At 39.0% G+C, this 26,088-nt stretch overlaps 2 protein-coding genes across 2 annotated transcripts in view; both read left to right on the top strand.

Moving 5' to 3' along the window:
• LOC145821414 (uncharacterized) overlaps window positions 1-11,816 on the top strand; it is a 50,464-nt gene extending 38,648 nt beyond the window's left edge. Inside the window, exons 4-5 of the mRNA XM_082917929.1 lie at window positions 11,318-11,343; window positions 11,606-11,816. Coding sequence (XP_082774055.1) covers window positions 11,318-11,343; window positions 11,606-11,816 — 237 coding nt within the window. The remainder of the gene's footprint in view (window positions 1-11,317; window positions 11,344-11,605) is intronic.
• Window positions 11,817-12,144: 328 nt separating this feature from the next.
• Window positions 12,145-25,406, top strand: LOC114293828 (uncharacterized). The gene is made up of 7 exons (XM_082917928.1): window positions 12,145-12,169; window positions 12,288-12,383; window positions 12,475-12,579; window positions 22,612-22,713; window positions 23,868-24,497; window positions 24,597-24,737; window positions 24,823-25,406. Exons 1-7 carry the CDS (start codon window positions 12,145-12,147, stop codon window positions 25,404-25,406), a joined length of 1,683 nt encoding a protein of 560 aa, XP_082774054.1.
• The last annotated feature ends 682 nt before the right edge of the window (window positions 25,407-26,088 follow it).

Below are 26,088 nucleotides of genomic sequence, written 5' to 3'. Positions count from 1 at the left end.
GGCTCTCATGGACTATTTAGATTCAGTATATGTATATATGTTGCTTCCGCACTTGTAAGCCCCATATTTTATACTCTAATTGTGTGTGATTCTTGTAAGTCGGCCTTCGGTAATCTCGGATTACTGGCCATCACGGCACCAAACTACTAGGGGCGGTTTGGGGGCGTGACAGAATGGTATCAGAGCGCGAGATCCTTATAGTACGTTAATCACCCACCTTGAGTCCTAAAGAGCATAGGATTTTCCTTAGAATGATGTTAGGATTGCATCATATTACTTGCTACTTGACTACGTGTGCATCATTTCGGCATAGACATTTGTTACTTGTATACGTATTATCTGTTCAGTTATTTTAAAGTCTCATCTTGCGTTCTCCTAGCATCATGAGGAGAGGTAGACCTCCAGTTAGCCGAGATCGTTCAGAAGATAGATTGGAGAGATTGGAAAGGTTAGTCGAAGGCTTGGTTCGTGAGCAGAGACAACCTAGGCCACAGGATACTGGTACGACTTCCACGCAGGCCGAGCAGATGAATGGCCGTTATACAGCTCCACCCCCTCAAGTGCCACAAGTGCCTCTACAGCAAGCTTTGTATGGGAACGACACGATAACCCTAATCAGAGAGTTCAAGAAAATGAAACCGCCGAGATTTCAAGGAGGTATAGAACCAATGAAAGCCGAGGCATGGGTTTTAGAGATGGAGAAGTTGTTTGAGATCTTCCCCAGTACAGACGCCCAGAAGGTATCTCTGGCAGCATTCACATTAGACGACGATCCTCGTAGGTGGTGGATGATGGTCCGAGAAAGCAATCCGGGTTTGACTTGGGCAAAATTTTTGGAGTTGTTCTACAACAAGCATTTCCCCCTTAGCGTCCGAGACCGAAAGACCACGGAGTTTCAGAATCTGATGCAAGGGAACAAGACAGTCGCAGAATACGATCGTGCCTTTACTGAACTGGCGAGATATACGCCTCATATGGTTGACGACGAATACCGAAAGGCGAGGAAGTTCGAAAGTGGGTTACGTGGACCGATACAAGATCGGGTCAATATGCTCAATATGCCGACATACGCTGGAGTACTAGACAAGGCCATCCTGGCTGAAGCTAATTTAAACCGATACCAGAGTTCAGGTGAGGGTCAGAGGAAGAGACAGAATTATGATAATCGCCGAGTTCCGTTCAATGCCAAGAAGAGAATGAGCACAGACAGTTCCAGCAACTCAAACCAGGAAGGTAACGCCAAGCCGGTGTGCGCGAGTTGTGGAAAGCTACATTTCGGGGTTTGTCGTTGGGAAACAGGAGCTTGCTATGAGTGCGGCGAGATAGGTCATCGTGTGAAGGACTGCCCGAAAGCAGGGACTGACGATGGAAAGAGGAATGGAAGCACCTCGGGCCCTGCACAGAACAACAACGTCGGGAGAATACAGGCAAGGCAAGGCAGAGTTTTTGCATTGGTACCCGGAGACGCCCAGAATGCCGAGGCGGTAGTGTCAGGTACCCTTTCAATTTGTTCTCAAGATGCATACGTATTGATTGATTCGGGTTCTACGCATTCATTTGTGTCCACTATATTCGCCTAGAAGTTGAATAGAGAGTTAGAACCCCTTGATTACATATTATCTGTGTCTACTCCATCTGGGAGAAATATGATTGTTACATCCATTTATAGGGCGTGTATTGTTATGATTGAGAGTGTAGAGTTGTTAGTTGATTTGATGCCATTAAGCATGACCCATTTCGATGTCATATTGGGAATGGATTGGTTAGTAGCGAACCATGCATCCATTAATTGTGTTACTAAGAGCGTCACATTTAAGACCCCAAGTCAAGCTGAAGTCATTTTCCAAGGTAAAGGAGTAGTACCCCCACCTTACTTAATCTCATCCATGAAGGCCTACAAGTTGATCCAAAAAGGATGTCAGGGTTATTTATGCAGTATACTAAGTGATTTGAATGGAAGTGTTGAGTTAGCCGACATACCCGTTGTTGAGGAATTCCCCGATGTCTTTCCGAATGAGTTGCCTGGCCACCTTGTCGATAGGGAAATAGAGTTTACCGTGGACATCCTGTCAGGAACACAACCCATCTCCAAAACACCCTACAGAATGGCCCCAGCCGAACTTAGAGAACTGAAATCGCAATTACAAGAATTGTTGGACAAAGGATTTGTTAGGCCGAGCACTTCACCGTGGGGAGCACCCGTTCTATTTGTTAAGAAAAAGGATGGCACACTTCGTCTTTGCATTGACTACAGAGAACTTAATAAGGTGACCATTAAGAACAAGTACCCATTGCCTAGAATCGATGATTTACTTGATCAACTACGAGGAGCACGAGTCTTTTCCAAGATTGACCTTAGGTCAGGCTACCACTAGTTGAAGGTTAAAGCCGAGGACATCGAGAAAACTGCTTTTCGGACAAGATATGGCCACTACGAATTTTTGGTAATGCCCTTCGGAGTAACCAATGCCCCAGCAGCATTCATGGACTTGATGAACAGAGTCTTTAAGCCGTACCTAGATGAGTTTGTCATTATTTTTATCGACGACATATTGATCTATTCCGGGAGTACGAGCGAGCACGAGAATCATCTGAGACTTGCCCTGCAGACCTTGAGAGATAAGAAGTTGTACGCCAAGTTAAGTAAATGCGAGTTTTGGCTTTCCAGCATTTCATTTCTAGGGCATGTGATTAATGAAGACGGTATATCAGTTGACCCCAGTAAGATTGAAGCTGTTGTGAATTGGCCGACACCGACCAACGTGTCCGAGGTTCGTAGTTTTCTGGGTTTGGCAGGTTATTACAGAAAGTTTGTGAAGGATTTCTCGAGGATTGCAGTGCCATTGACACAACTAACTAAGAAGGGAGCAGCTTATGAATGGACCAATGAAAGAGAATCAGCCTTCCAGGAGCTGAAGACGAGGTTAGTTACAGCACCAGTTCTGGTACTACCATCGGCTAATGAAGAATTTCAGATTTACAGTGATGCTTCATATAAGGGTTTGGGTTGCGTGTTAATGCAAGAAGGTAAAGTCATAGCGTACGCGTCTTGTCAATTGAAGCCCAATGAAAAGAATTATCCTACCCATGATCTGAAACTAGCTGCCGTGGTTTTTGCTTTGAAGATATGGCGTCATTACTTGTATGGAACATCTTGCCAAGTTTTCACCGACCACAAGAGTCTGAAGTACTTGTTCACTCAGAAAGAGTTAAATATGAGGCAGAGAAGATGGCTCGAGCTACTGAAGGATTATGACATGCAGATTCAGTATCACCCAGGTAAGGCAAATTCCGTAGCCGACGCATTGAGCAGAAAGTTAGTTGGAAGTTTGACGTGCCTGACAGTGGTTTCGGTGGAACCGACCATTATTGAGGAAGCGAAGACCAGACAGAGGGAGGACAAATTCCTCAAGAAAGTAATTGATGAATTCGTCACCAAGCCGAGGTCGGGATACACCATGGAGAATCAAGTGCTTAAGTTTGAAGGAAGATTGTGCGTGGCCGACGTACCAGAGTTAAAAAGGAAGATTTTGCAAGAGGCCCATAGTTCCAAGTTTGCCATTCATCCAAGGAGCACCAAGATGTATCAGGACGTAAAGCGGACCTTTTGGTGGCCAAACATGAAAAGAGAGATAGCCGAGTTTGTATTTCAGTGCCTGTGTTGTCAGCAAGTGAAGGCAGAACACCAGAGACCGGCAAGACTTCTTCAACCCTTGTCAATTCCTGAGTGGAAATGGGAGCACATCTCCATGGATTTCGTAGTGGGTTTGCCGAGGACGCAAAGAGGTATGGATTCCATTTGGGTTATAGTCGACAGGTTTACTAAGTCAGCTCACTTCTTGCCTGTCAAGACTACATTCAATGCCGACCGACTTGCCGAATTGTACATGAATGAGATCGTTAGGCTTCATGGGGTGCCGATGTCCATTGTGTCAGACCGAGATCCGAAGTTCGTTTCTAGATTTTGGCAGAGTCTACAAGGAGCCTTGGGAACAGAGTTGAGATTTAGCACAACCTTTCACCCCCAGACCGACGGGCAGACAGAAAGAACAATTCAGACACTCGAAGACATGCTCAGACTGTGCGTGTTGGATTTCCAGGGAAGTTGGGAATCGCATTTGCCATTAGTAGAGTTCGCGTACAACAACAGTTATCAAGCCAGCATAGGCATGGCGCCGTATGAAGCTTTGTATGGAAGGGAGTGCAGATCGCCGATATGTTGGACTGAAGTAGGAGACAAAGCTCTAATTGGCCCCGAGTTGGTTCAGGTGACAACTGAAAAGATCAAACTCATTCAGCAGAGGATTAAAACTGCACAGAGTCGACAGAAGTGTTATGCTGACCAAAGAAGGAGGGAGTTAGAATTTGAAATTGGGGATCATGTGTTTTTGAAGGTCTCGCCGATGACAGGAGTTTCGAGATTTGGGAAGAAGTGTAAACTTGCACCCCGATATATTGGGCCGTTTGAAATTCCTGAGAAAGTTAGCACCGTTGCTTACAGACTCGCTTTGCCACCGGATTTGAGCCAAGTCCACAGTGTGTTCCATGTTTCAATGCTGAGAAAATATATCCGAGACCCACTGCATGTAATAGATTACTCCGGGGTTGTAGTTAATGAAGACCTGGGCTACGAAGAGAAGCCGATGAGAATTATCGACAGACAAGTGAGACAGTTGAGAAACAAGTCGATATCAATGGTGAAAATCGAATGGGAGAAGCATTATGGCGAGGAGGCCACATGGGAAAAGGAAGAGGAGATGAAAATCCGTTACCCGGAGTTATTCGTAGGACAAGGTAACTTAAGTTTGGGGACCAAACTTCTTTAAGGAGGGTAAACTGTAGGAACCCACATTTTATGTCCTCGTCATGTTCATGAGCATCGGTATGATTATGACTTGTTAAGCTTGCATGTGTATGTTTGTGACTTGTTTCGCTTGAGCGAATGTGATCCATGCCTTGTTTTAAAGCCTTGTGATTTGTCTAAGTGTAGTGTGCTTGTCTTGTTCCTTCCTTGATGTGAAACTTAGGTCACGCCTTGCCTGAGTTATGCTAGCCGATGTTATTCCAAGCCTAGGTTACGTTACGCCTAGATCATTCCAAGCCGAGGTCATCCTCAGTCTAGAAATATCTTGGAACCCCTTGTTGACCTCCGTTCTCGTCTTGACACATTAGCCGAGGTGTTACCTTGCACCCAAGTGATCTCGTCCTGGAGTGGTATGACCTAGACCGAGGTGTGGCGCATCTAGGCCAAGGTGTGGCACAGCTTACTCAAGTGTTGTCCTTCCTAGCCGGGGTCATTGTCACCTTAGTTGCCGAAGTCCTTTTGTTAGCCGATGTCACCCCTTGCCGGAGTGCCATTCCGTGTAGCTTGTTAAATACGCCTTGTTATTAGCCGATGTCATTGCCTCGTCAGAGAGCCCATACCGCTTTACTTGTTGAACACCCTTCCACCATGCTTTGTCTGGTCTGTCAGCCACCTTTTCAGGGAAAACCCAACCAGTCGCCGCCACGTGTCTCAGTAGAGGGTTAATCCCAGAACCGGGTAAAGAAAACTATCATTTGATATCATAACCTTGCCTTGTAGAGAGAGAAACTCTAGGAGGAAGGAGTTTTAGAGTGAGGAAGTAGATCTTCAAGCTTGATTCCTAGAGATCGAACCGTTAGATCTGTGTTCTAAGGTTAGATTCTTGATCTGCTCATGATGTTCTTTATGTTCATGTTATTGCATTGCATGATCGGATATGATTTGTAAGCCATGCATTGTTTTGAAGTTCGATTTTAGAAAGAGAAAATGACATTCATGTGTTCTTCAAGAAAGTCTTGTTTTGATCCGAAAGCTTGCATAAAGAATCATGTTTTTGTGTTTATTTCCGCAAGAATTCCAAGTACGGGTACCCAGGTCCATGTTTTCAAACTCGTAGCATGAAAATCCCAGATTTGTGATAACAGATTGTGATCGAACATTCATATTTTTCATGTTTTCACACTCATGTTCTCCATGTTCATCAGCAGGGGGAAACCCAGAGTTTCCCGACCTCTTCTCCTTGCATGTGGCCCTCGGGAACACACCTCGGCGAGGAGGTGTAGAACCTCGGCCTAGACCTGGTTGGTGCCCAGCATGTTTTCCGAAATCATTTGTGTACATACGAAACTTGTTGAAGGTGCATTCAATAGGCTTTGCCATGTGTTTGTAGGACTTGGGCTTGTCTCGACCCCGACGTTTGAAGAACTATGTGAGTGGTATTTTTAATAAAGCTATGTTACACTTGCTTTCATAAATCTCGTCTTGCCTTGTTTTGAAAAGTACTTGATCTAGCATGAATGACTATCCCTACTTGTATATTAAGCGCTATCTTGTTTTGATGACATTTCTTGAAAGTCCTTAGCTGCAGGGGACTATAATGCAACTGCACTCTTGTCTTGAAAGTCCTTAGTTGCAGGGGACTATAATGCAACTACACTCTTGTCTTGAAAGTCCTTAGCTGCAGGGGACTATAATGCAACTGCACTCTTGTCTTGAAAGTCCTTAGCTGCAGGGGACTATAATGCAACTGCACTCTTGTCTTGGAATTGTCATCACCCCCTTGTATTAAGTAGATGTAATAACATCCAAGGAACTTGAAAGGCCGGCAATGAACTTGATTTCCCCCTTGATTGTAAAGTATGCTATGTATTGTTTTGAAAGAAATCTTGGATATCAATCATGCAAAACCTTTATTTCTAATATCATTCACTGAGTATCCAAGCTCACCCTCTCTATATATATGTAGGTGATGAGCAAGAAGGCAATGAGGCCTAGACGTGTAGCCGATGTGTTTTTGGGTGCATTGCCGACGTGTTTTGGATTAGCATTTTGTACCATCTTGAAGATTATGCTTCTTAGCTTATATTTCATGTGCACTTGTATATGTCGGCTTGAGAAGCCTTTTGGTCAAGATGTATTTTGTATCTCATTCCCTTATTGTATCTAAGTTGTAAGACTTTGTAAGAATGTATGTCATTTCATTGGACTTAAGCACGGCTCTCATGGACTATTTAGATTCAGTATATGTATATATGTTGCTTCCGCACTTGTAAGCCCCATATTTTATACTCTGATTGTGTGTGATTCTTGTAAGTCGGCCTTCGGTAATCTCGGATTACTGGCCATCACGGCACCAAACTACTAGGGGCGGTTTGGGGGCGTGACATATGTTATACTTGTTTTGATAAATCTTGCTTGCCTTGTTTTGACAAAAGTATTTTGTTAAGCATGAATAAATAGCTCTTGTTTTGATGTGTCAAGTATACTCCTTGTTTTGATGCCATCTTATAAAAGGATACGGTCCTTGTTAAATCGGGCTACGGGCCTAAGTAACACAAGTCCCTTGTGCTGGAGGACTCTAAACTTTCGCAGTACTAAGTATAAAAGGATACGGTCCTTGTTAAATCGGGCTACCGGCCTAAGTAACACAAGTCCCTTGTGCTGGAGGACTCTAAACTTTCACAGTACTAAGTATAAAAGGATACGGTCCTTGTTAAATCGGGCTACGGGCCTAAGTAACACAAGTCCCTTGTGCTGGAGGACTCTAAACTTTCGCAGTACTAAGTATAAAAGGATACGGTCCTTGTTAAACCAGGCTACGGGCCTAAGTAACACAAGTCCCTTGTGCTGGAGGACTCTAAACTTTCGCAGTACCACTTGAATGATGAATACGGTTCATCCCTTGCTTCGCCGATGTTATGATACTTGACTGATGAATACGGTTCATTCCTTGCTACGCCGATGTTATGATACTTGACTGATGAATACGGCTCATTCCTTGCCACGCCGATGTTATGATACTTGACTGATGAATACGGTTCATTCCTTGCTACGCCGATGTTGTGATACTTGACTGATGAATACGGTTCATCCCTTGTTTTGCTTATGTCAGTAAACATCTTTGGATACTTGTAATATTTGATTGATGAATACGGTTCATCCCTCGTCTTGCTAAAGTTTGATGTGTTTCGTTTTGAAGGACCTCGGCTATATTCATGCAAAACCTTTATTATTAGTACCATTCACTGAGTATTTGTACTCACCCCTCTATATATATATGTAGGTGATGAGCAGGACGGCGGCGACGCCTAGATCGTTTTGGATGCTTGTTTTGGATTCGTACTTATGTCGGCTTTGCTTTTGTATTTACGTCGGCGATGCCCTGCTTTGCATGTCGGCAAATCTTGAAAATCATGCTTCTTGACTTGTATTAGCTGTATTTTGTATATGTCGGCTCAAGAAGCCTTTTGATCAAGATGTAACATGTATTTTACCCTGTTGTATCCAAGTTGTAAAGTTAATTGGAATGTTTGGCATTTCTTTTGATCTATGCACGGCTCTTATGGACCACTTGTATTTGATTCATTGCTTCCGCATTTGTGAGCCCCCTATATCCATACTCTGATTGTGTTAAGTTTTTGAAAAGTTGGCCTTCGGTAATTACGGATTACTGGCCATCACGGCACCAAACTACTAGGGGCGGTTTGGGGTCGTGACATTAATGTTATTTAATCTTTTTATTTACTATTTTAATTTTATTTTTAGTTTTTTAATTTTTTAATATGATTAAAGTTAGATAAATATAAACTCTCACAAAAATAAAAATGTGATTGTAATTAGTTGATATTTTTGTTTTCTCCTTCTTAACTTTTTCTTTTGTTTACTGTTTTAATATTAACAGTGATTTTCCTTTTTGCTTTCCCCTTCTTTAGTTCTCACTTCCACACTTTCAACTTCAGTGACTATGTATGCAAACAGTAAGTGTTATTTTTGTTTTCTCCTTAACTTTTAATGTTATTTAATCTTTTTATAAACTCTCACAAAAAGAAAAATGTGATTACAATTTCTCCTTCTTAACTTTTTCTTTTGTTTACTGTTTTAATATTGTAGTTAATCAAAAATTAGTTCAATGGCTTTTTTGATTTTATTTTTGATTTTTTTAATATAAACCCTCAGAAAAAGAAAAAATGTGATTATAATTAGTTGAATGATTCTTTTTCTTAATGTGATTATAGTTAGTTTAATAGTTAAAAAAATGTGATTAACTAATTTTTAATGTTATTTAATCTTTTTATTTACTATTTTAATTTTATTTTTCACTTTTTAATATGATTAAAGTTGGTTGAATGATTCTTTTTTTTTTTAATGTGATTGTAGTTAGTTTAATAGTTAAAAAAATGTGATTAACTAATTTATTATGTTATTTAATCTTTTTATTTACTATTTTAATTTTATTTTAAATTTTTTAATATGATTAAAGTTGGATAAATATAAACTTTCGCAAAAAGAAAAACGTGATTATAATTAGTTGAATAATTCTTTTTTTTAATGTGATTGTAGTTAGTTTAATAGTTAAAAAAATGTGATTAACTAATTTTTAATGTTATTTAATCTTTTTATTTACTATTTTAATTTTATTTTTAATTTTTTAATATGATTAAAGCTAGATAAATATAAACTCTCACAAAAATAAAAATGTGATTGTAATTAGTTCAATGATTCTTTTTTTAATGTGATTGTAGTTAGTTTAATAGTTAAAAAAATGTGATTAACTAATTTTTAATGTTATTTAATCTTTTTGTTTACTATTTTAGTTTTATTTTTAATTTTTTAATATGATTCAAGTTAGATAAATATAAACCCTCACAAAAAGAAAAATGTGATTTTAATTTCTCCTTCTTAACTTTTTCTTTTGTTTACTGTTTTAATATTGTAATTAATCAAAAATTAGTTCAATGATTTTTTTTTAATGTAAAATCTTTTTATTTACTATTTTAATTTTATTTTTGATTTTTTAATATGATTAAAGTTAGATAAATATAAACCCTCACAAAAAGAAAAAATGTGATTATAATTAGTTGAATGATTTTTTTTTTAATGTGATTGTAGTTAGTTTAATAGTTAAAAAAATATGATTAACTAATTTTTAATGTTATTTAATCTTTTTATTTACTATTTTAATTTTATTTTCAATTTTTTAATATGATTAAAGTTAGATAAATATAAGCTCTCACAAAAAGAAAAATGTGATTATAATTAGTTGAATGATTCTTTTTTTTAATGTGATTGTAGTTAGTTTAATAGTTAAAAAAATGTGATTAACTAATTTTTAATGTTATTTAATTTTTTTATTTACTATTTTAATTTTTTAATATGATTAAAGTTAGATAAATATAAACTCTCACAAAATGAAAAATGTGATTATAATTTCTCCTTCTTAACTTTTTCTTTTGTTTACTGTTTTAATATTGTAGTTAATCAAAAATTAGTTCAATGGTCTTTTTTTAATGTAAAATCTTTTTATTTACTATTTTAATTTTATTTTTGATTTTTTAATATGATTAAAGTTAGATAAATATAAACCCTTAGAAAAAGAAAATGTGTGATTATAATTAGTTAAATAATTCTCTTTTTTTAATGTGATTGTAGTTAGTTTAATAGTTAAAAAAATGTGATTAACTAATTTTTAATTTTATTTAATCTTTTTATTTACTATTTTAATTTTATTTTTAATTTTTTAATATGATTAAAGTTAGATAAAAAAAAAATGTGATTATAATTTCTCCTTCTTAACTTTTTCTTTTGTTTACTGTTTTAATATTGTAGTTAATCAAAAATTAGTTCAATGGTCTTTTTTTAATGTAAAATCTTTTTATTTACTATTTTAATTTTATTTTTGATTTTTTAATATGATTAAAGTTAGATAAATATAAACTCTCAGAAAAAGAAAAAAATGTGATTATAATTAGTTGAATGATTCTTTTTTTTAATGTGATTGTAGTTAGTTTAATAGTTAAAAAAATGTGATTAACTAATTTTTAATGCTATTTAATCTTTTTATTTACTATTTTAATTTTATTTTTAATTTTTCAATATGATTAAAGTTAGATAAATATAAACCCTCACAAAAAGGAAAATGTGATTATAATTAGTTGAATGATTCTTTTTTTTTAATGTGATTGTAGTTAGTTTAATAGTTAAAAAAAATGTGATGAACTAATTTTTAATAGTATTTAATGTTTTTATTTAGTATTTTAATTTTATTTTTAATTTTTTAATATGATTAAAGTTAGATAAATATAAACCCTCACAAAAAGAAAGATGTGATTATAATTTCCCCTTCTTAACTTTTTATTTTGTTTACTGTTTTAATATTGTAGTTAATCAAAAATTAGTTCAATGGTTTTTTTTTATTGTGATTGTAGTTAGTTTAATAGCAATAAAAAAATTGTGATTTGTATGATTGAAGTTATCTCCTTTTGTTTATAATTTGATTTTTTAATATGATTGAAGTTAGATAATGGTTCTTCGGTTCAATGGTTAGATAATTTAATTTTTTAATTTGATTGTCATTCAATGGTTCTTTTTTTAATGTAATTGTATTGTAGTTAGTTTAATGGTTCTTTTTTTTTCATTTATTTTTTTATTATGAGAAAAATGTGATGTGATTGTATTTTTTACAATCCGTTTTGATCACACGGTGAATTTATTTTAACTGATTGTGTTTTTTTACACTATATTTCGATCACATGATGAGGAAAGAAATTTGTTTGCGTTGTGACAATCTCTGTGTTTTTATAGGATGGAACGTGATTCAGTTACTGCTAAAATCAATCGACTATGTCGAAAAAGAAAATTACTCATTTCACGCCAGACTGATCATGATGATCCCATATTCAATGATAAATTGAAACAACTTCAAAAAGAAGCACGTCGATTAAGAGTATGTGTTCTACGTGACAAACAATTGCATTATAGAACGAATGTTCGAAATGCCACAAGTAAGCTCTAAAGTATTATCATTTTCATATATATTAATTGAAACATTAGTTTTTATACTCAATATATATATATATATATATATTTGCTGCAATTTAAAATACAGGAGTTCTTATGCCTTCCACATCAGAGGGTGTTCACTTCCACCAAAATGTTTCAAGAGTCACCACATTGACAAAAAATACTAATGTTCTAAATGGTAAGAACCTCGAGTAATAATATTTTCTAATTATGAATCGTTTATATTATAACTTGCAAATACTAATATTTGCTATTTTCATAATGAATGCTAATAGTTATATTGTTTATATTTTTCATGAAAATTATATGATGCAATAGTCATGCCTCTCATATCTGAGAAGGAAGGTATGAAATATTATTTATATTAATTTTACAATTATGATTTATTTTACAATATTCTTATAACTTCAAAAAAAGTAATGATTTTATAATAATTGTTTTATTCATGTAAATCCAAATAAAGGAATTGTTATGTTCCCAATATCTGAGGGTGTTCAGATACATAAGGATGTTTCAGAAGTCACAAGGGTGCTGAATAATAGTATTGTCCTACAACAAGGTAAACACTAACATATATATAGATTTTGTAATTACTATTTTTAAAATTATAATTCATGATACTTATATTGTTTATTTTTTCTTCCAATTAGATGACGGGATAGTCATGTCTCAAAATTTAGAGGGCATTCAGTTGCATAGAGATTTATTACAGGAAACTATAATAGCGAACAACAATATTGTCACAGAAGAAGAAGGTAATAATTATTATTTGTATTAATTTTATAATTATGATTTATTTGACAATATTATTGTAACGCGCTAAAAAAATAACATTAAACCCATCAATATAGACATGCATTGATATATAAAAGTTCCACATTCTTCCATTTATCAGAGTTTCATTACAAAAAGTATTACATGTTAACGACAAAAGCAAATGCCCTAAAGGCTTACAGCTTTCCAAGTTAACACTTGGTTACAACAAAAGAGTACTAACTCATTTACACATTAAGCCCTTGGCTTGAATTTACATGTAATACATCAAAAATAAAACGACAAAAGTGTGCCCGCCTCTAGCCTCCCAAGCTATGTCCTTGGAGGTGGCATGCTACCTGTGCCTGAAAATGATATTCCCATATAGGGTGAGCCACAGCCCAGCAGAGATATACTAAACCAACTATGAACGATGACTAAAAGATTAGCAATTGATAGATGGCCAATACCGATACATCCACATATATCTCATCACAGTTTCATGACATACAAGTCTATGTTACTTTTCATTCTCCACCTTTATTTAGTAGATAAGCATATTAGCTATATCAACATATCAATAGATAAACATATCACGCATCAACAGATAAGCATATAAGCTATATCCACACTTCACTAGACAAGCATATGAGCTGTATCTACACTTCTCAAAGATAAGCCTATGAGCTGTATCTTCACTTCTCTAGGCAAGCATATGAGCTGTATCTACGGAGTTCATCCCCCATCTCCTCCCAACACTATCCGGTTTAGAGGTACATCCCCCATCTTCCCCTAAACTGCGGAGTACATCCTCCATCTCCTCCTCTATACACAATGCATATAAACACAAAGGTTCTATACACAATCAATCAATACATAAAATTAATGTATTCAATCCACCGTCATACTCTATGACACATTCAATCGATTAGTTTTAGTTTGCCTAATCATCATGCATTGTCTACAACAATCACGACTATCCTCCACCGATAGTCCAAAGCAGTTATTTCTAAACAGAAAATAAATGCACAAATGGATATTAAATCAACATTTCAACTAGGTGAGCGATAAATAATCCAACTACACCCTTTAACCCCTTCCCTTTCCAATTTCCACATTCTCAATTCAATTCCTCATTTCCAACAATTAATTATACAAATTAATCAATCAATGTAATTAGGGCATTTTTCATAATTAACATTACAACCCTTAGGTTCCATTTTCATTAATGTTTTATCATTAATTTCACTTTTTCCATGCCAAACATGCATCTAGGCTTTATTTAGCTAAAACCCCAACCTTTGTAAATTTACACAAAAGCCCCAAATTTTCACCAAATTACCAAACCAACCCCAACATCTCAAAATACTAAAATTTAAAGACAAAGCTCATAGAAAGGAGTAGGATATCCCTACCTCAAAGTTTGAGCTCCAATGGAGATGAAGACCAAAACCAAAATGCTTCAAATTCTGAAATTTTCATATTAAAATGTAGCCCTCGACGATCAACACAACTTTCGTAAAGACCAAAAGTGAGCAAACAACTCCTACTAGATCAAATCTAAGAGAGAAGGGCCGGTTTTAGAGTGAGAAGCTCTGAAAATGGCTTTTTGGAAAAGTAAGAGAGAGAAAAGATCTTGAAAAAGTGATACAAAAGTCGAATCTCACATTTAAATAAGCGTCGCCCCGCTCGAGCGTCAAACTCCCCGCTCGAGCGGCACTCACAGACTCCCGCTCGAGCGGCCCTCACAGACTCCCGCTCGAGCGGCCAACCCCCCGCTCGAGCTCCGGATGTACACTCCCAGAACTTTTGCAGACAGGTCTCTCGCTCGAGCTTTCAACTCCCCGCTCGAGCGGTACTCACACAATCCCGCTCGAGCGGCCAATCCCACGCTCGAGCGTCGAACACTGCACAGGAAATACTGGATGGGTGAAACTCCCGCTCGAGCGCCAAAACCCCCGCTCGAGCGGACATGTCAAAATCTGGGCAACTAGTTTTGGTTTCTAAACTCAACCAACCTGTAACAAACCTGCCCAACACATCCTATAACCCAAATACAAAGTAAGAAAGGATGTACACCAGGTAATAATCAACTACTATCATCCACGGACACATGTCCGGATCACTGTACAACAAGGGTAAACCCGGGATCGCTATAACCTCCCATCCTTAAAGAATTTCGTCGCCGAAATTAAACACAAGTTCAAAAATAGGTTTTCCCCATGTCCAACAATATTACGACATGATATTTAAACATTTCGACCCATTACCGGTCAATTCCATCCCTTTTCAAGAGGTATTTCACAATGTATATTATAAGTGCATTATTATCATGCAATTTCCTTCCATTTCCAACCATTTTCAACATGCATGGTTCACAGTTCATATCATTATCAATATACATGATACAACTCCAATTCTACAATATAGCCAACATATGCAATATCATAATCAACTTCCCATATCAAGGTAAGTTCTACAACATACTTCCATTAAACCAAAACACTACCAATGTTTTACAACTTAAGACATATATAAAGCTCTTAAGTCCAACAATACTACAAAGCCTAAATACAAGATTACACATCAATAAACATGTCCGGATATTTCTTGCGGACCTCCAATTCACGTTCCCAAGTGGCCTCCTCCACTCCGTGATGTTTCCACAAAACCTTCACTAAAGGGATGGTCTTGCCACGCAGGACTTGATCCCGTCTATCCAAGACCTGAACTGGTCTCTCCTCATACGAGGCATCCTCATCTACCTCTAAGTCGGTCCAATCTAATACATGCGATGGATCCGGCTCGTACTTCCGAAGCATACTAACATGAAAGACATCATGCACTCCGGGCAACTGCGGCGGCAAAGCCAAACGATAAGCAACCTCGCCAATCCTCTCAAGGATCTTAAAAGGCCCAATAAACCGAGGGGATAACTTTCCACTCTTCCCGAACCTCATCAAACCTCGCCTAGGTGATATTTTCAAGAAAACATGATCACCTACCTCAAACGCCAAAGACCTCCTCCTACGGTCGGCATAACTCTTTTGGCGACTCTGGGCTGTAACAAGCCTCCTACGGATAAGCTTAACTTTCTCCGTCGTCTCTCTAACCAACTCCGGACCCAACAAAGGTGCATCACCCACCTCGGCCCAACAAACTGGAGACCTACACGGTCGGCCATACAAGGCCTCAAACGGTGCCATACCGATGCTAGACTGAAAGCTGTTGTTGTAGGCAAACTCCACCAATGGTAAGTGCCTCTCCCATGTCCCAGTAAAGTCAAAGACACAACCTCGAAGCATATCCTCAAGGATCTGAATAGTACGCTCGGACTGCCCGTCAGTCTACGGATGATAAGCCGTACTAAAGGTCAACTTAGTGCCCAAGGCACTCTGCAAACTCTGCCACAACCTAGCAGTAAAACGAGGATCTCTATCTGAGACGATCGTCACTGGGACCCCGTGCAGTCTCACTATGTCCCGAACATACAAGTCGGCAAGGTGATCTACCGAATCTCTCGCGCGCATAGGAATGAAGTGCGCCGACTTAGTTAACCGGTCTACAACCACCCAAATGGCATCACTACCCCGTTGAGTCCTCGGAAGACCTACAACGAAGTCCATAGTGATATGCTCCCACTTCCACTCGGCAATAGGCAAGGGTTGCAACAAACCCGCTGGCCTCTGATGCTCGGCCTTCACTTGTTGGCAAGTAAGGCACTTAGACACGAAAACAGCCACATCTCTCTTCATATCCCGCCACCAAAACTGGTGACCCAAATCCCGGTACATCTTAGTGCCTCCCGGATGCACCGCAAGACGTGAATGGTGAAACTCTTGGAGTACTTCCTCTCGGCAAGACTCCGGCACAAACAAACGGTCTCGGTATCTCACACTCAGGTCGGGATACACCGTCAAACCCTTCTCAACTTCCCCACCGGAGATCTTCTCTCGGAAGGACTCTACCTCAAGGTCACCTCTTTGTGCCTCTAACACTCTAGTTACAAGTGTGGGCTGTGCAACAACAGAAAACAAGGCCGCAGCCTCAACAGATCCGCCCAGATGCAAATCAAACTCGCCAAGTACCCCCAACATCTCCCATTCTCGGATGGCAATACAAGCTACATCACTAATAGATTTCCTGCTAAGGGCATCAGCCACAACATTGGCCTTTCCCGGGTGATAATGCAACTTAAAATCATAGTCCTCAATGAACTCCATCCATCTCCTCTGCCTCAAATTTAAGTCCCTCTGGGTAAACAGGTACTTCAAACTCTTGTGGTCCGAGAACACCTCGAACCTCTCACCATAAAGGTAGTGCCTCCAGATTTTCAAGGCAAAGATCACTGCTGCTAACTCTAGGTCGTGTGTAGGGTAATTCTTCTCGTGAATTTTCAACTGACGTGAGCCATAAGCTACCACTTTCCCCTCTTGCATCAACACACAACCCAAACCCTCCCTTGAGGCATCACAATAAACCGCATAACCCAACCCTCTCTCTGGAATAATCAAAACCGGAGCGGTGGTTAGCCTAACCTTCAACTCTATGAACGACTTTTCACAAGTCTCACTCCATACAAACTTGACCCCTTTCCGCGTCAACCTAGTCAACGGCGAAGCTAGCCTGGAGAAATCTTTCACAAACCGACGGTAGTACCCAGCTAATCCCAGAAAATTACGAATCTCAAACACACTCTTAGGTTGTGCCCAATCTTGCACTGCCTCAGTCTTGGATGTATCAACAGACACCCCTTCCCTGGATACCACATGGCCTAAGAATTTCACCTCTCCTAGCCAGAACTCACACTTCCCAAACTTGGCATACAGCCTATGGGCTCTAAGCAACTCAAGCACCACTCTCAAGTGTTCCTCGTGCTCCTCCTCAGAAGGCGAATAGACAAGAATGTCGTCCACGAAAACGACTACAAATCGATCCAAAAATTCCCGGAAGATCCGGTTCATCAAGTCCATAAAAGACTGCCGGTGCATTGGTAAGCCCAAATGGCATCACCAGAAACTCATAATGGCCATACCGCGTACGGAATGCCATCTTAGGAATATCCTCCTCCCTGACCCTCAACTGGTGGTAACCCGATCTCAAGTCTATCTTAGAGAAACAATGGGAACCCTTCAACTGGTCAAACAGATCATCTATACGGGGCATAGGGTACTTATTCTTGACCGTAGCCCGATTCAACTTCCGGTAGTCGATACACAATCCCAAGGCACCATCTTTCTTTTTAGCAAAGAGGGCCGGTGCTCCTCATGGTGAAACACTAGGGCGAACAAAACCCTTATCTAGCAATTCCTGGAGCTGAACTTTCAACTCAATCAACTCTGCTGGAGCAAAACGGTAAGGTGCCATAGAAATCGGCGCCGTGCCGGGCACTACATCAATAGAGAACTCTATCTCTCGGTGAGGTGGCAAACTAACAAGGTCTTCGGGAAAGACATCCGAATACACACAAACCACCCTCGGCAATACAATCTGGGTCTCATCACACTCACTGCTCTCAAGGCTAGCAAGTAGACCACTAAGCTCACTCCGCCCTCGCGAATCATACCCCGGTGGCAAAACACTACCAACTCGGTCTCCCAAGAAATGGAACCACTCCCCGCTCAAGGTACATAACGGGACCCTCTGGCGGTAGCAATCGATAACAGCCCGGTATGATGATAGCCAGTCCATACCCAAAATAACATCAAAACCCTTCATGGGCATGACAACAAAAGGAAAAGGAAGCCTATAGTCGGCGACCTCTATATCACAACCTCTAACACCTTGTTTCAAGATCAACTCACCACCAATAGGCGATACCACACAAATAGGAGATGCTAACTGTGCCAACTCCAATTCTAAAACAGATGCAAATGCAGCAGATACAAAAGAATGAGATGCACCCGTGTCAATCAACACACTAGCAACCGAGTTGCAAAATAGAAAAGTACCTCTCACTACCGATGGAGCCGGTACTAAATCCTGTTCGGTAACAGCATACACGTGCCCTGTGGGCCCCTGATCCCCCTGCTCACCTCTGGGAGCATACGACTGCTGTACTGACTAGGACGACGAAGCCCCCGGATTGGCCCTCGAGGCCTGCACAGACTGGGTTGGCAGAAAACTCTGCGTCTGCCTGGAACCAGACTCTCCCGAAGTGGCACTCAACTGCGGGCAAAACCTCTTCAGGTGCCCGGGTTGACCACACTGATAGCAAGACAAGGACTGGCCTCTGCCCTGACTCTGGCCCTGAGGTCTAGCTGATGAAGAAGCAGCTCGCTGACCCCCTCCCTTCTGCGGGAAAACCGAAATTTTGTGACCCAGCTGGCCACACTTGTAACAGGTGAAATCCCCCTGACCACCTCTCCCGAAGCCTGCACTCGGCACTGGAAAGGTCGACCTAGCCAAACCACCTTGAGACTGCTGAGGATTAGGACCCCTCTGTCTCCTGCCATCACCCTGACCATCTTAGCTCCTCTTGGAGCCTCTCTGCCCCTCATCCTCCTCCTGCATCAAGAGCTCCATATGAGCTGCAGCATCCACTAGATGTCTATACTCACGGATGAAAGACCCACCAACCCTCAACTTGAGGCCCCGCTTCAACTTCCGCTCAAACTCATAGCAACGACGTTCTTCGGACGCCACCAACTCAGGTGCAAACCTGGACAAACTAGTGAAAGTGGCCTTAAACTCTGCCACAGACATGCCCTGCTGATTAAGCCAGCTAAACTGATCCCTCAACTTCTCCCTAGCCACTGCAGATAAAAACCTTTCCTGGAAAGCATTTACCAACGCCTCCCATGTACCACCAACACGAGCCTTCTCGTACTTCCACCATTGACCCGCATCTCCCTTCAGCTGGAAGGATGCCAAGGTCACTTTCAGTGCCCCGTCCTCGATGCCAAGCATCTCGAACGTCTTACTCATCTGTTCTAACCACTCGTCAGCCTTCAGTGGCTCCTTTGGATCCCCAACAAACTCATCCGGGTTAGACCGGAAGAACTCCCTCTTCAAGAAAGAAGGCCCTGCCTCAGCTGCCTGATTCCCTGCTCTGAGAATACCCAAAGCCCCTGCTATCTCTCGTGCCAAGGCACTCATAGCCTGCTGACCCGCTGGCTCGGCCATATTGGCTTGACCAACTCCCTCCTGCACTGCCGGAATATCATCCGGTAAAGGTACTTCCTGCCTCGCAGGCCTACCACGCCTAGCACCTCTTCCTCGTCCTGATATCCTAATGAAGGTAATACAGAACGTTAGCACATTCACAAATGTGCCAAAACTAAACACTCACGTCCTAATGCATGGACAACTGTAATTCACTCCACGTAAGCACATAAACACATAAGCACTTACGAATTTCATTTCTGGATAATGATAGTCCCGAGGCGTTACTAGAGTTCCGGTTAGAAATAGCATTGATCAAGTGCTTTTCCAACAAGACTCCCAGAAACCCAAGGGTCCAATCAACATCCTAGAAACTACATTCCATACCCACATAGTCACATAAGCATGTTATCAATTAAGCACATAGCATATGACACTACATCTAAGTCTCTATCAAGCGAGACAAACCCATTGTGATCCTAATCACTTCCCACGTACCCAAAGTATTCGAACCCGGTACGCTCTGATACCAAGTTGTAACGCCCTAAAAAAAAACAACATTAAACCCATCAATATAGACATGCATTGATATATAAAAGTTCCACATTCTTCCATTTATCAGAGTTTCATTACAAAAAGTATTACATGTTAACGACAAAAGCAAATGCCCTAAAGGCTTACAGCTTTCCAAGTTAACACTTGGTTACAACAAAAGAGTACTAACTCATTTACACATTAAGACCTTGGCTTGAATTTACATGTAATACATCAAAAATAAAACGACAAAAGTGTGCCCGCCTCTAGCCTCCCAAGCTATGTCCTTGGAGGTGGCATGCTACCTGTGCCTGAAAATGATATTCCCATATAGGGTGAGCCACAGCCCAGCAGAGATATACTAAACCAACTATGAATGATGACTAAAAGATTAGCAATTGATAGATGGCCAATACCGATACATCCACATATATCTCATCACAGTTTCATGACATACAAGTCTATGTTACTTTTCATTCTCCACCTTTATTTAGTAGATAAGCATATTAGCTATATCAACATATCAATAGATAAACATATCACGCATCAACAGATAAGCATATAAGCTATATCCACACTTCACTAGACAAGCATATGAGCTGTATCTACACTTCTCAAAGATAAGCCTATGAGCTGTATCTTCACTTCTCTAGACAAGCATATGAGCTATATCTACGGAGTTCATCCCCCATCTCCTCCCAACACTATCCGGTTTAGAGGTACATCCTCCATCTTCCCCTAAACCGCGGAGTACATCCTCCAACTCCTCCTCTATACACAATGCATATAAACACAAAGGTTCTATACACAATCAATCAATACATAAAATTAATGTATTCAATCCACCGTCATACTCTATGACACATTCAATCGATTAGTTTTAGTTTGCCTAATCATCATGCATTGTCTACAACAATCACGACTATCCTCCACCGATAGTCCAAAGCAGTTATTTCTAAACAGAAAATAAATGCACAAATGGATATTAAATCAACATTTCAACTAGGTGAGCGATAAATAATCCAACTACACCCTTTAACCCCTTCCCTTTCCAATTTCCACATTCTCAATTCAATTCCTCATTTCCAACAATTAATTATACAAATTAATCAATCAATGTAATTAGGGCATTTTCCATAATTAACATTACAACCCTTAGGTTCCATTTTCATTAATGTTTTATCATTAATTTCACTTTTTCCATGCCAAATATGCATCTAGGCTTTATTTAGCTAAAACCCCAACCTTTGTAAATTTACACAAAAGCCCCAAATTTTCACCAAATTACCAAACCAACCCCAACATCTCAAAATATTAAAATTTAAAGACAAAACTCATAGAAAGGAGTAGGATATCCCTACCTCAAAGTTTGAGCTCCAATGGAGATAAAGACCAAAACCAAAATGCTTCAAATTCTGAAATTTTCATATTAAAATGTAGCCCTCGACGATCAACACAACTTTCGTAAAGACCAAAAGTGAGCAAACAACTTCTACTAGATCAAATCTAAGAGAGAAGGGCCGGTTTTAGAGTGAGAAGCTCTGAAAATGGCTTTTTGGAAAAGTAAGAGAGAGAAAAGATCTTGAAAAAGTGACACAAAAGTCGAATCTCACATTTAAATAAGCGTCGCCCCGCTCGAGCGTCAAACTCCCCGCTCGAGCGGCACTCACAGACTCCCGCTCGAGCGCCCAATCCCCCGCTCGAGCTCCGGATGCACACTCCCAAAACTTTTGCAGACAGGTCTCCCGCTCGAGCTTCCAACTCCCCGCTCGAGCGGTACTCACACAATCCCGCTCGAGCGGCCAATCCCACGCTCGAGCGTCGAACACTGCACAGGAAATACTGGATGGGTGAAACTCCCGCTCGAGCGCCAAAACCCCCGCTCGAGCGGACAGGTCAAAATCTGGGCAACTAGTTTTGGTTTCTAAACTCAACCAACCTGTAACAAACCTGCCCAACACATCCTATAACCCAAATACAAAGTAAGAAAGGATGTACACCAGGTAATAATCAACTACTATCATCCACGGACACATGTCCGGATCACTGTACAACAAGGGTAAACCCGGGATCGCTATAATTATCATAAGTTCAAATAATAAAAGATTTGACACTAAATATTTTATTCATGCAAATTCAAATAAAGGAATTGTTGTGTTCCTGATATCTGAGGAAGTTCGCATACATGAAGACATTTCGGAAGTTACAAGGGTGGTGAATAATAATATTGTCCTACCAGAAGGCAAACCCTAATATATATATATATATATTTTTGTTTATAGAGATTAATATTTTTAATTATAATTTTTAAAATTATAATTGCCAATAATTGATATTCACGAACCTTTAAATTAAATATTAATTTTTAAGTCAATCATTTCTCAATTAAATTTTAGATGATGAAATAGTCATGCCCCTCATAGCTGAGGACATTCAGTTGCATGGAGATGTCTCAGAAGTCACTTTGACAACAAATGTTAATATTCTTCCACAACAAGGTAAGAATAAACTATTATGTTATTCATGACTCATAATTTATACTTATCTCATTACTATTCTCATTGTATTATTTCACATAAGTTTATTTTGGGATATTTAATTATTTTTCAATGATTTTTTACGATGAAATAGTCATAAATCCCATAACCGAGAGCATTAAATTGCTTACAAATAATAACATTGTTCCACGACAAGTAAGAATTATATTGTAATAATTTTGTTTAAAAAATTAATGACAACTCCTACAATTTAAATATACATTGTCTCAAAAGTATGTATATATATTTATGTTAGGTATGCCTTTCATGACTTAAACCCAAAATGTCATAACTTTTTCACTACAAAAATCATAACTTTATTGCACAAAAAAATGTCATAACAAAATCTCAAAAATGTCATAACAAAATCTCGAAGTGTCATAAAAAAAATCACAAAATGTCATATTATTCCTAATTTTAGGGTGCACATCATAAATTCGCTATTTATAACTTTATTACAAAATGTCATAACACATATTACAAACAATCATAACGTTCATTAGTAAAAAATCATAACTTTTTTACAATGTGCATCATTTAAAAGGGTGCACATTGTAAATTTTTCCTACATATAATACTAATTATTTACGATGTGCATCATACAGATGTTGCAATCGTTGCACGTCACAGAAAACGACGCGTACTGAGTAGATGGAAATTTAGTGACAGAACATTCACATGTCCGCGATGTGACGCCATCATGTGGTTAGATGAGAGAACAAAGGATAGTTCTAAAACCAATCCCAAATTCAGATTATGTTGTCAAGCTGGGGAGGTCCTTTTACCTTTATTGCCACACGCTCCTGACTTCTAAGATGCACAATTGAGGAATGCAAGTTTTATGGAAAAAATTAGAATGTATAATTCAATGTTGTCTTTCACATCAATGGGTGGAAAAGTAGATCATTCAGTTTTAGATGGAAGAGGTCCATATGCATTTCGGATTAGCGGGGGAAATTATCATAGAATAGGGTCACTGCTACCAACTCCTGGTTAGAAACCTAAGTTTGCCCAACTGTATATATATGATACAGAGCATGAATTGCAAAATCGTCTTGATGTGATAGGCCAAACCAGTACATATATTTTGGGCATTAATTTGTCAATATTTGAAGGTTTACAAGAAATGTTAAATGCAGTTAATCCTTATGTGAAAATATTTCGAAGTACTGGAGATTTGTTGCGGGATCGTAATGTATTGAATCTACATGTGCGTATGTTAAACTCCAGAGGTGAACGACAATATATCAGGCCAACTGCAAATGAAGTTGCGGCGATAATCATTGTTGATGATGCTGGAACTGAAACACATCGTGATATCATTGTTCAGAAAAATGATGGTATATTAAAAAGAATCAGTGAAATACATCCATCATATGTACAATTACAGTACCCATTACTGTTTCCATATGGTACAGATGGATGGAGGTGCGACATCTCTTCTAATACATTCTCAAGCAGATCTCGAAACAATGTGTCAATTAGAGAATTTTATGCATTTAGACTCCAACATAGAGAATTTGAAGGTAAAACACTTTTAAGAGGAGGGCGTTTGTTTCAACAATTTGTCGTTGACTGTTATGCTGCTATTGAGCAAACTAGATTGAATTACATCAAGACCCATCAAGTTGAGTTGCGCGCAGACCTATATCCAGGAATAGAAGACGCTGTAGTTGCTGGAGATGTAGATGCGTCAGTAGTAGGGAGAAGATTTGTGTTGCCTTCGTCATTCTCTGGGGGGGCACGTAGTATGATCCAACGTTATCAAGATGCTATGGCAATTTGCAAAACTATTGGAGCTCCTGATTTGTTTATCACGTTCACATGAAATCCTATATGGCCAGAAATAAAATTTGATCTTCCAAGACTATCGAATCAACGTGCAGAAGATAGACCTGATATCGTTGCTAGAGTTTTTCGGATTAAGTTTAAACAATTACTAACCGACTTGAAGAAAAATAAAATATTTGGAGAAGTACTTTCAGGTATTATTATTCTAACACCTATGCATTTATGATATAACAAATACTCTTAAATGTCTAATGTATCAATAATTATTTTTATGAACAGTTATTTACGTCATTGAGTTTCAAAAACGGGGATTGCCGCATTCTCACATTACAATCACACTGGCATCGGAGAATAAGCCAATCACACTTGAACAAATTGATGAGTTTATATGTACTGAATTGCCTGACAAAAATGAAGACCCATTGGCATATAAGACTGTCGTCAGATGCGTGATACATGGACCTTGTGGTGCTGCTAATCCCAATGCTCCATGCATGGTAGATGGAAAGTGTACAAAACATTATCCGAAGAAATTTTGTAATGAAACAACAATTGATGATAATGGATTTGTATCATACAGACGCAGATGTAATGAGGGCAACACAATAAACATAAATGGATTTATAGTTGATAACAGATGGGTCATTCCATATAATTGTGATCTTTTGATGCGATATGATTGCCACATTAATATTGAACGATGTGCGCACCCGAAGTTGATGAAATATTTGTACAAATATGTCAACAAAGGGCCTGATCGTGCGACAATTGTGATTGAGGATAATGTTATTCATCCAAACAATAATGGGCAACAACATTACAAACAAGTTGATGAGATCAAACAGTATTTGGATGCTCGATAAGTGTCTGCGATTGAAGCGTGTTGGAGGATATTTAAGTTTGAAATTCAGAAACAAACTCCTTCTGTTGAGCGCTTACAATATCATCTTCCAGGTCAACAATTTGTTATATTTAATGACAATGATCATCTACACAAAGTTATTGACCAACAACGTGTTCATGACACAATGTTGACCAAATGGTTTGAAGCAAATAGAACCCACCAATCTGCAAAGGAGTTGACTTATGTTGAATTTCCAACAAAATGTGTCACGACCCCAAACCGCCCCTAGTAGTTTGGTGCCGTGATGGCCAGTAATCCGTAATTACCGAAGGCCAACTTTTCAAAACTTAACACAATCAGAGTATGAATATAGGGGGCTCACAAATGCGGAAGCAATAAATCAAATACAAGTGGTCCATAAGAGCTGTGCGTAGATCAAAGCAATGCCAAACATTCCAATTAACTTTACAACTTGGATACAACAGGGTAAAAAGCATGTTACATCTTGATCAAAAGGCTTCTCGAGCCGACATATACAAAATACAGCTAATACAAGTCAAGAAGCATGATTTTCAAGATTTGCCGACATGCAAGGTAGGCATCGCTGATGTAAATGCAAAAGCAAGCCGACATAAGTACAAATCCAAAACAAGCATCCAAACGATCTAGGCGTCGCCGCCGTCCTGCTCATTACCTACATA

This window comes from Camellia sinensis, chromosome 3 (genome assembly GCF_055761805.1).
Source record: "Camellia sinensis isolate YWXY chromosome 3, ASM5576180v1, whole genome shotgun sequence".
Classification (NCBI taxonomy): Eukaryota; Viridiplantae; Streptophyta; class Magnoliopsida; order Ericales; family Theaceae; genus Camellia; species Camellia sinensis.
The sequence above is the reverse complement of the archived record's forward strand: the minus strand, read 5'-3'. Positions and strand labels throughout refer to the sequence as shown.

Coding starts and splice junctions, on each gene's coding strand:
- LOC114293828 (XM_082917928.1), top strand. CDS start 12,145: ATGCCTCTCATATCTGAGAAGGAAG. Junction 12,170..12,287: donor TCTCATATCTGAGAAGGAAG/GTATGAAATATT, acceptor ATCCAAATAAAG/GAATTGTTATGTTCCCAATA. Junction 24,738..24,822: donor ATTTGGAGAAGTACTTTCAG/GTATTATTATTC, acceptor TTTTATGAACAG/TTATTTACGTCATTGAGTTT.